The sequence below is a fragment of the Trematomus bernacchii genome, unplaced genomic scaffold (assembly GCF_902827165.1).
Source record: "Trematomus bernacchii unplaced genomic scaffold, fTreBer1.1, whole genome shotgun sequence".
In the NCBI taxonomy this organism is placed as follows: Eukaryota; Metazoa; Chordata; class Actinopteri; order Perciformes; family Nototheniidae; genus Trematomus; species Trematomus bernacchii.
The window spans coordinates 32,501-45,168 of NW_022987856.1; the positions used below are offsets into that span (position 1 = coordinate 32,501).

At 46.8% G+C, this 12,668-nt stretch overlaps 1 protein-coding gene across 1 annotated transcript in view; it reads right to left on the reverse strand.

Annotated features, from left to right (window-relative positions):
- LOC117469105 (kalirin-like) overlaps window positions 1–12,668 on the reverse strand; it is a 52,083-nt gene that overhangs the window by 31,401 nt on the left and 8,014 nt on the right. The window contains 10 exon segments of the mRNA XM_034113481.1: window positions 5,914–5,966; window positions 6,066–6,188; window positions 6,282–6,356; window positions 7,087–7,203; window positions 7,524–7,646; window positions 7,787–7,879; window positions 7,959–8,093; window positions 9,388–9,519; window positions 11,739–11,930; window positions 12,025–12,147. Coding sequence (XP_033969372.1) covers window positions 5,914–5,966; window positions 6,066–6,188; window positions 6,282–6,356; window positions 7,087–7,203; window positions 7,524–7,646; window positions 7,787–7,879; window positions 7,959–8,093; window positions 9,388–9,519; window positions 11,739–11,930; window positions 12,025–12,147 — 1,166 coding nt within the window.

Below are 12,668 nucleotides of genomic sequence, written 5' to 3' on the forward strand. Positions count from 1 at the left end.
CTAAACAAACACACCCACAGAGGATACACTACAAAACAAACGCACCCACAGAGGATACACTACAGAGGATACACTACAAAACAAACACACCTACAGAGGATACACTACAGAGGATACACTACTAAACAAACACACCCACAGAGGATACACTACTAAACAAACACACCTACAGAGGATACACTACTAAACAAACGCACCCACAGAGGATACACTACAGAGGATAACACTACTAAACAAACGCACCTACGAGAGGATACACTACAAAACAAACGCACCTACAGAGGATTACACTACAGAGGATACACTACTAAACAACACAACCTACAGAGGATACACTTACAAAACAAACGCACCTACAGAGGATACACTACAGAGGATACACTACTAAACAAACACACCCACAGAGGATACACTACTAAACAAACACACCTACAGAGGATACACTACAAAACAAACGCACCTACAGAGGATACACTACAGAGGATACACTACTAAACAAACACACCTACAGAGGATACACTACAGAGGATACACTACAAAACAAACACACCTACAGAGGATACACTACAGAGGATACACTACTAAACAAACACACCTACAGAGGATACACTACAGAGGATACACTACAAAACAAACACACCTACAGAGGATACACTACAGAGGATACACTACTAAACAAACACACCCACAGAGGATACACTACTAAACAAACACACCTACAGAGGATACACTACAAAACAAACGCACCTACAGAGGATACACTACAGAGGATACACTACTAACAAACACACCTACAGAGGATACACTACAGAGGATACACTACAAAACAAACACACCTACAGAGGATACACTACTAAACAAACACACCTACAGAGGATACACTACAGAGGATACACTACAAAACAAATGCACCCACAGAGGATACACTACAAAACAAACACACCCACAGAGGATACACTACAGAGGATACACTACTAAACAAACACACCTACAGAGGATACACTACAGAGGATACACTACTAAACAAACACACCCACAGAGGATACACTACTAAACAAACACACCTACAGAGGATACACTACAGAGGATACACTACTAAACAAACACACCTACAGAGGATACACTACAGAGGATACACTACTAAACAAACACACCCACAGAGGATACACTACTAAACAAACACACCCACAGAGGATACACTACTAAACAAACGCACCCACAGAGGATACACTACTAAACAAACGCACCTACAGAGGATACACTACAGAGGATACACTACTAAACAACACACCCACAGAGGATACACTACAGAGGATACACTACTAAACAAACACACCTACAGAGGATACACTACTAAACAAACGCACCTACAGAGGATACACTACAGAGGATACACTACTAACAAACACACCTACAGAGGATACACTACTAAACAAACACACCTACAGAGGATACACTACAAAACAAACGCACCTACAGAGGATACACTACAGAGGATACACTACTAAACAAACACACCTACAGAGGATACACTACTAAACAAACGCACCTACAGAGGATACACTACAGAGGATACACTACTAAACAAACACACCTACAGAGGATACACTACAGAGGATACACTACTAAACAAACACACCTACAGAGGATACACTACAGAGGATACACTACTAAACAAACACACCTACAGAGGATACACTACAGAGGATACACTACTAAACAAACGCACCTACAGAGGATACACTACAAAACAAACGCACCCACAGAGGATACACTACAGAGGATACACTACAGAGGATACACTACTAAACAAACACACCTACAGAGGATACACTACTAAACAAACGCACCTACAGAGGATACACTACAAAACAAACGCACCTACAGAGGATACACTACAGAGGATACACTACAAAACAAACGCACCTACAGAGGATACACTACAGAGGATACACTACTAAACAAACGCACCCACAGAGGATACACTACTAAACAAACGCACCTACAGAGGATACACTACAGAGGATACACTACTAAACAAACGCACCCACAGAGGATACACTACAGAGGATACACTACAGAGGATACACTACAGAGGATACACTACAAAACAAACGCACCCACAGAGGATACACTACTAAACAAACGCACCTACAGAGGATACACTACAGAGGATACACTACTAAACAAACGCACCCACAGAGGATACACTACAGAGGATACACTACAAAACAAACGCACCTACAGAGGATACACTACAAAACAAACGCACCCACAGAGGATACACTACTAAACAAACGCACCTACAGAGGATACACTACAAAACAAACGCACCTACAGAGGATACACTACAGAGGATACACTACAGAGGATACACTACTAAACAAACGCACCTACAGAGGATACACTACAGAGGATACACTACAGAGGATACACTACTAAACAAACGCACCTACAGAGGATACACTACTAAACAAACGCACCTACAGAGGATACACTACAGAGGATACACTACTAAACAAACACACCTACAGAGGATACACTACAGAGGATACACTACTAAACAAACACACCACCCACAGAGGATACACTACAGAGGATACACTACTAAACAAACACACCTACAGAGGATACACTACAGAGGATACACTACTAAACAAACGCACCTACAGAGGATACACTACTAAACAAACACACCTACAGAGGATACACTACAGAGGATACACTACTAAACAAACGCACCCACAGAGGATACACTACTAAACAAACACACCCACAGAGGATACACTACAGAGGATACACTACTAAACAAACACACCCACAGAGGATACACTACAGAGGATACACTACTAAACAAACGCACCCACAGAGGATACACTACAGAGGATACACTACTAAACAAACGCACCTACAGAGGATACACTACAGAGGATACACTACTAAAACAAACACACCCACAGAGGATACACTACAGAGGATACACTACTAAACAAACGCACCTACAGAGGATACACTACAGAGGATACACTACTAAACAAACACACCTACAGAGGATACACTACTAAACAAACACACCTACAGAGGATACACTACTAAACAAACGCACCTACAGAGGATACACTACTAAACAAACGCACCTACAGAGGATACACTACTAAACAAACACACCTACAGAGGATACACTACAGAGGATACACTACTAAACAAACGCACCTACAGAGGATACACTACTAAACAAACGCACCCACAGAGGATACACTACAGAGGATACACTACTAAACAAACACACCCACAGAGGATACACTACAGAGGATACACTACTAAACAAACACACCTACAGAGGATACACTACTAAACAAACACACCTACAGAGGATACACTACAGAGGATACACTACAGAGGATACACTACTAAACAAACACACCTACAGAGGATACACTACAGAGGATACACTACTAAACAAACGCACCCACAGAGGATACACTACAGAGGATACACTACTAAACAAACACACCCACAGAGGATACACTACAGAGGATACACTACTAAACAAACGCACCCACAGAGGATACACTACAGAGGATACACTACAAAACAAACGCACCTACAGAGGATACACTACAGAGGATACACTACTAAACAAACACACCTACAGAGGATACACTACAGAGGATACACTACTAAACAAACACACCCACAGAGGATACACTACAGAGGATACACTACTAAACAAACGCACCCACAGAGGATACACTACAGAGGATACACTACTAAACAAACACACCTACAGAGGATACACTACAGAGGATACACTACTAAACAAACACACCCACAGAGGATACACTACAGAGGATACACTACTAAACAAACACACCTACAGAGGATACACTACTAAACAAACGCACCTACAGAGGATACACTACAGAGGATACACTACAGAGGATACACTACAGAGGATACACTACAGAGGATACACTACTAAACAAACGCACCCACAGAGGATACACTACAGAGGATACACTACTAAACAAACGCACCTACAGAGGATACACTACAGAGGATACACTACAGAGGATACACTACTAAACAAACGCACCCACAGAGGATACACTACAGAGGATACACTACTAAACAAACGCACCTACAGAGGATACACTACAGAGGATACACTACAGAGGATACACTACTAAACAAACGCACCTACAGAGGATACACTACAGAGGATACACTACTAAACAAACGCACCCACAGAGGATACACTACAGAGGATACACTACTAAACAAACGCACCCACAGAGGATACACTACAGAGGATACACTACTAAACAAACGCACCTACAGAGGATACACTACAGAGGATACACTACAGAGGATACACTACTAAACAAACGCACCTACAGAGGATACACTACAGAGGATACACTACTAAACAAACACACCTACAGAGGATACACTACTAAACAAACGCACCTACAGAGGATACACTACAGAGGATACACTACAGAGGATACACTACAGAGGATACACTACAGAGGATACACCCACAGAGGATACACTACTAAACAAACGCACCTACAGAGGATACACTACAGAGGATACACTACAGAGGATACACTACAGAGGATACACTACAGAGGATACACTACAGAGGATACACTACTAAACAAACACACCCACAGAGGATACACTACTAAACAAACACACCTACAGAGGATACACTACAGAGGATACACTACAGAGGATACACTACAGAGGATACACTACTAAACAAACGCACCTACAGAGGATACACTACAGAGGATACACTACAGAGGATACACTACAGAGGATACACCCACAGAGGATACACTACTAAACAAACGCACCTACAGAGGATACACTACAGAGGATACACTACAGAGGATACACTACAGAGGATACACTACAGAGGATACACTACAGAGGATACACTACTAAACAAACACACCCACAGAGGATACACTACAGAGGATACACTACAGAGGATACACTACAGAGGATACACTACAGAGGATACACTACTAAACAAACGCACCTACAGAGGATACACTACAGAGGATACACTACAGAGGATACACTACAGAGGATACACTACAGAGGATACACTACTAAACAAACACACCCACAGAGGATACACTACTAAACAAACACACCCACAGAGGATACACTACTAAACAAACACACCCACAGAGGATACACTACTAAACAAACACACCCACAGAGGATACACTACTAAACAAACACACCCACAGAGGATACACTACTAAACAAACGCACCTACAGAGGATACACTACTAAACAAACACACCCACAGAGGATACACTACTAAACAAACACACCCACAGAGGATACACTACTAAACAAACGCACCCACAGAGGATACACTACTAAACAAACGCACCCATACTTCAAAATAAAAGCACCCACATATACTACTAGAGCAGTGCTTCTCAAAGTGTGGTCCGGGGACCACTGGTGGTCCGTGAGCGCCCCCTGGTGCTTTATTTCAAGAAGCATATAGAACAAACAATGGATGTATTTTATGAACATGTATCCACGCTGGAAGTAGATTCAGATGTTAGGAGATAGAGATTATAATATGCATCTGATGAAGCTTTGCATGAAGTCTGTTGATGATCAGAGGCTGTTGTTGGGGCCAGCCCGATGGTCACCAAGGTTCATGTTTTAATAGCATTTTTACAAAAAAAGCCCCGGCGAGCCTAACATGTGAAACAATGGCACTAAAACAAACACACCCACAGTAATAACACCCGCCTGCTCCACACAAGTATGAGCTGCCCTGCTGAGTGAATGAAGCGGCCCCACAGTAATAATCACACCACGCACAGACAGCAGGGGGGCACTTGTTTCGGCCACCTGAGAGGAGGTGTGTACCTGAGTTGCAGGATGAGGTCTTCTCCTTCCCGGATGACACTCATCGCAGCTTCCTGTGGGTCAGGGTTAGAGTGGGGTTAGTGGGGGGGGTCAGAGGGGGGGTGTTAGGGTGTTATAATGCAGGGGGCGGGGTCAGAGGGGTCAGAGGTCACCTGTGTGTTGGCCTGCTGCTGTTGCTGCTGGCTAATCAGAGACTGAAGACCCTCCACCGAGTCCGGAGACAAACCGGGGTCAACGGAGAGAGACTTCTGCAGACCCTCCATCCAGGCCGACAGCTGGAAGCACATTACACACCAGGTATATCAGTGTGTGTGTGTGTGTGTGTGTGTGTGTGTGTGTGTGTGTGTGTGTGTGTGTGTGTTCGTTACCTCCTTGGTGTGTGTGTAGAAAGACACCGCCAGGTCCAGCAGCAGCTTCCTCTGTTCCACCCTCTGTATGAATGCCTACACACACACACACGCACGCGCACACACACACACACACACACACACACACACACACACACACACACACACACACACACACACACACACACACACACACACACACACACACACACACACACACACACACACACACACACACAAGAGCGTAAGCCTTCAGAATAAGAGTGTGCCCTTCAGAATAAGAGCGTAACCCTTCAGACTAAGAGCGTAAGCCTTCAGAATAAGAGCGTGTCCTTCAGAATAAGAGCGTAACCCTTCAGACTAAGAGCGTAAGCCTTCAGAATAAGAGCGTAACCCTTCAGAATAAGAGCGTAACCCTTTAGACTAAGAGCGTAAGCCTTCAGAATAAGAGCGTGTCCTTCAGAATAAGAGCGTAACCCTTCAGACTAAGAGCGTAAGCCTTCAGAATAAGAGCGTGTCCTTCAGAATAAGAGCGTAACCCTTCAGACTAAGAGCGTAAGCCTTCAGAATAAAAGCGTGTCCTTCAGAATAAGAGTGTAACCCTTCAGACTAAGAGCGTAAGCCTTCAGAATAAGAGCGTGTCCTTCAGAATAAGAGCGTAACCCTTCAGACTAAGAGCGTAAGCCTTCAGAATAAGAGTGTGCCCTTCAAAATAAGAGTGTAACCCTTCAGACTGAGCGTAAGCCTTCAGAATAAGAGCGTAACCCTTCAGAATAAGAGCGTGACCCTTCAGAATAAGAGCGTGCCCTTCAGAATAAGAGCGTACCTGCATCCTGAGCTCCAGGTCTCTTGCTGCCTGGTAGATCTCTTCCTCCTCACACTCTCCGGACTGAGCCAGCTGATCCGCCGCTTCCAGAAGCTTCTCTGCGTTAGTGTACGTGTTCTACACACACACACACACACACACACACACACACACACACACACACACACACACACACACACACACACACACACACACACACACACACACCGGACACAGTTAATAATTTACTATTATTATCGTGCAGGGATTCAGATCAATGCATCAGCTTCAGACTGTATATATTTTCAGTGTGTAGTTCTGTGTATTTCTGTGTATTACTGTGTATTTCAGTGTGTACTTCTTTGTATTTCAGTGTGTATTACTGTGTTTATCTCAGTATGTATTTTAGTGTATTTCAGTGTGTACTTCTTTGTATTTCAGTGTGTATTCCTGTGTACCTGTGCGACCTGCTGGAAGTCGTCGTGGCGTTTCTGCAGCGCTCTCGCTCGGTGCAGAGACTTCCCCACGCCGGTGTGTTTGTTCAGGAAAACCTCTCCATGTTGCTCCACCCAGTCCAACACCTGACAGGTACAGGTGGGGGTATTTGATTGATACATTCAATCAAATGTATACAAAATCAATCCAAGTTATAAGAATCAAAATCAAGTTAGAAATATAACAAAATAAATCAAAATTTGAATAATTTAAATCAATGAGTGACCTGTCTGACGTCCTGTTGGAACACACACAGCTGCAGACGCTGGTGGAGGCGGAGCTTACGGTGCTGCCACGCCCCCTCCACCTCGTGGTGGCCCTTCAGGTAGAAACACACATAAATACACCTGTCTGTCTCTCACCTGTCTGTAATCTAACCTGTCTGTGTCTCAGGTTACCTGCATGACCTGGTGCAGAACTCCCATGATGCCGTGCGTGGCAGAGGTGAAGTCGGGTTTTGTCGCCGTTTCTTCAGAGTCAGAGGGCGAGGAACGCTGGAGGACGTCGAGCAAGGCTTTACCACTCTCACTGACCTGCAGGTACACAGGTAAACAGACAGGTAAACAGACAGGTAAACACAGACAGGTAAACACAGACAGGTAAACACACACAGGTAAACACACACAGGTAAACACAGACAGGTAAACACACACAGGTAAACACAGACAGGTAAACACACACAGGTAAACACAGACAGGTAAACAGACAGGTAAACACAGACAGGTAAACACACACAGGTAAACACAGACAGGTAAACAGACAGGTAAACACAGACAGGTAAACACAGACAGGTAAACACACACAGGTAAACACACACAGGTAAACACAGACAGGTAAACACACACAGGTAAACACAGACAGGTAAACACACACAGGTAAACAGACACAGGTAAACACACACAGGTAAACACACACAGGTAAACACAGACAGGTAAACACAGACAGGTAAACACACAGGTAAACACAGACAGGTAAACACAGACAGGTAAACAGACACAGGTAAACACACACAGGTAAACACACACAGGTAAACACAGACAGGTAAACACAGACAGGTAAACACAGACAGGTAAACACACAGGTAAACACAGACAGGTAAACACAGACAGGTAAACACACACAGGTAAACACACACAGGTAAACACACAGGTAAACACAGACAGGTAAACACAGACAGGTAAACACAGACAGGTAAACAGACAGGTAAACACAGACAGGTAAACACACACAGGTAAACACACACAGGTAAACACACACAGGTAAACACACACAGGTAAACACACACAGGTAAACACAGACAGGTAAACACACACAGGTAAACACACACAGGTAAACACACACAGGTAAACACAGACAGGTAAACACACACAGGTAAACACACACAGGTAAACACACACAGGTAAACACACAGGTAAACACAGGTAAACACAGACAGGTAAACACAGGCAGGTAAACACAGGCAGGTAAACACAGACAGGTAAACACAGACAGGTAAACACAGGCAGGTAAACACAGGCAGGTAAACACACACAGGTAAACACACACAGGTAAACACAGGCAGGTAAACACAGACAGGTAAACACAGACAGGTAAACACAGGCAGGTAAACACAGGCAGGTAAACACACACAGGTAAACACACACAGGTAAACACACACAGGTAAACACACGCAGGTAAACACAGGCAGGTAAACACAGACAGGTAAACACACACAGGTAAACACACAGGTAAACACACACAGGTAAACACAGACAGGTAAACACAGACAGGTAAACACACACAGGTAAACACACAGGTAAACACACACAGGTAAACACAGACAGGTACCTGTGTGTAGTCGGCGGAGATTTCCTCGTTAAGCTCCGTGTGTTTTTTCGTCGCTGCGTCCAGCTCGTTAGCTGCCGACGGCAACGAGCCTTCAGAGCAGGTCTGAACCCAACCCTGGACCCTCAGCAGGAACTGAGAGACAGACAGGTGAGAGGGACAGGTGAGAGGGACAGGTGAAAGGGACAGGTGAGACAGACAGGTGAGAGGGACAGGTGAGAGGGACAGGTGAAAGGGACAGGTGAGACAGACAGGTGAGAGGGACAGGTGAGAGGGACAGGTGAAAGGGACAGGTGAAAGGGACAGGTGAGAGGGACAGGTGAAAGGGACAGGTGAAAGGGACAGGTGAGAGGGACAGGTGAGAGGGACAGGTGAAAGGGACAGGTGAGAGGGACAGGTGAAAGGGACAGGTGAGAGGGAGAGGTGAGAGGGACAGGTGAGAGGGACAGGTGAGAGGGACAGGTGAAAGGGACAGGTGAGAGGGACAGGTGAAAGGGACAGGTGAGACAGACAGGTGAGAGGGACAGGTGAGAGGGACAGGTGAGACAGACAGGTGAGAGGGACAGGTGAAAGGGACAGGTGAAAGGGACAGGTGAGAGGGACAGGTGAGAGGGACAGGTGAGAGGGACAGGTGAGAGGGACAGGTGAGACAGACAGGTGAGAGGGACAGGTGAAAGGGACAGGTGAAAGGGACAGGTGAGAGGGACAGGTGAAAGGGACAGGTGAGAGGGACAGGTGAAAGGGACAGGTGAGAGGGAGAGGTGAGAGGGACAGGTGAGAGGGACAGGTGAAAGGGACAGGTGAGACAGACAGGTGAGAGGGACAGGTGAGAGGGACAGGTGAGACAGACAGGTGAGAGGGACAGGTGAAAGGGACAGGTGAAAGGGACAGGTGAGAGGGACAGGTGAGAGGGACAGGTGAGAGGGACAGGTGAGAGGGACAGGGTGAGACAGACAGGTGAGACAGACAGGTGAAAGGGACAGGTGAGAGGGACAGGTGAGAGGGACAGGTGAAAGGGACAGGTGAGAGGGACAGGTGAAAGGGACAGGTGAGACAGACAGGTGAGAGGGACAGGTGAGAGGGACAGGTGAAAGGGACAGGTGAAAGGGACAGGTGAGAGGGACAGGTGAAAGGGACAGGTGAGACAGACAGGTGAGACAGACAGGTGAAAGGGACAGGTGAAAGGGACAGGTGAGAGGGACAGGTGAGACAGACAGGTGAAAGGGACAGGTGAAAGGGACAGGTGAGAGGGACAGGTGAAAGGGACAGGTGAAAGGGACAGGTGAGAGGGACAGGTGAGAGGGACAGGTGAAAGGGACAGGTGAGAGGGACAGGTGAAAGGGACAGGTGAGAGGGACAGGTGAAAGGGACAGGTGAGAGGGACAGGTGAAAGGGACAGGTGAAAGGGACAGGTGAAAAGGACAGGTGAGAGGGACAGGTGAGAGGGACAGGTGAGAGGGACAGGTGAGAGGGACAGGTGAGAGGGACAGGTGAGAGGGACAGGTGAGAGGGACAGGTGAAAGGGACAGGTGAAAGGGACAGGTGAGAGGGACAGGTGAAAGGGACAGGTGAAAGGGACAGGTGAAAAGGACAGGTGAGAGGGACAGGTGAGAGGGACAGGTGAAAGGGACAGGGTTAAGGGGGACAGGGACAGGTGAGAAGGGACAGGTGAAGGACCAGGTGAAAGGGACAGGTGAGACAGACAGGTGAAAGGGACAGGTGAAAGGGACAGGTGAGAGGGACAGGTGAGAGGGACAGGTGAAAGGGACAGGTGAGACAGACAGGTGAAAGGGACAGGTGAGAGGGACAGGTGAGACAGACAGGTGAGAGGGACAGGTGAGAGGGACAGGTGAAAGGGACAGGTGAGAGGGACAGGTGAGACAGACAGGTGAGAGGGACAGGTGAGAGGGACAGGTGAGAGGGACAGGTGAGAGGGACAGGTGAGAGGGACAGGTGAGACAGACAGGTGAGAGGGACAGGTGAAAGGGACAGATGAAAGGGACAGGTGAAAGGGACAGGTGAAAGGGACAGGTGAAAGGGACAGGTGAGAGGGACAGGTGAGAGGGACAGGTGAGAGGGACAGGTGAGAGGGACAGGTGAAAGGGACAGGTGAAAGGGACAGGTGAAAGGGACAGGTGAGACAGACAGGTGAAAGGGACAGGTGAGAGGGACAGGTGAAAGGGACAGGTGAAAGGGACAGGTGAAAGGGACAGGTGAAGGGGACAGGTGAGAGGGACAGGTGAGAGGGACAGGTGAGAGGGACAGGTGAGAAAAAAGTTGTAATTGTTCATGTGTAGTCGTTATGTTTCATGTAAACCTCGTCACATTTCGTGAATAAAGTCGTAGCATCTCACCTGCTCCGCCCCCAGGTTGAAGCCGGTTGCCATGACGAGGGTGTTGCTACGCTCCTCCAGCGCCGTCGTCAGGGACTTCCAGTCCTCCTGTAACCGTAACGACACCATGGCGATACGCTCCGCCCCGTAGTGACCAGCCTGGGCCAGCCTGGCTGCCACGGTAACCACGCTGTCCACGTTCACGCTTCCGTTCTGCCCGGCAACAAGCAGTGTTGTTGTTGAGTTAGTGTCACAACAAAACATATAACATACAAACAAAACAACAACCAACAAAACACACACGCACCATGCAGTTGGCGGTGAAGTGCTGGTGCTGCGTCTGGAGGTCCAGGGCATGCTGGTGGTTCTGACCCACCTCCGCCAGACTCTGGACGAACAGATCTTTACTGTGAGCGATCCACTCCGACATCTGAGACACAAAGACACAAAGACACAAAGACACAAAGACACAAAGACACCTGGGGTTATCAGCAGCAGGTCACAGGTGTGTCTCTACCTGCATCACCTGACTGCAATACAAACGGCCTCCTGGATCCAGTGTTTGAACGAGCACACACCTGAGGCCTGTCCTACGAAGCCGCATTTTCTCTTAGCGAGCTAACCTCTGGGTTTGCAGGAAAGACGGCCGGCAAAAATCAACTGACTGTGTGAACGTGAACATTAATAGAATATCCCCTCCCATCTTCAGAGCAATCTGACTATTATAACATTAGCGTTAAGAAAGCTTACTTAAATATCTGCCACGACATAAGTAACCGGATCAGAGTAACATTAAGTACAGTCCGCGGCACTGTGAGTGCAGACGTCGATGTGTCCCATTATCATTCATATCATATCACATCATAATGTATCATATATTTCCTTATCTGAGTCAGCTGAGCCGTATCTGGCCGTGCAACACTCAGTGTCACATACTGTATGCAGAAGTAT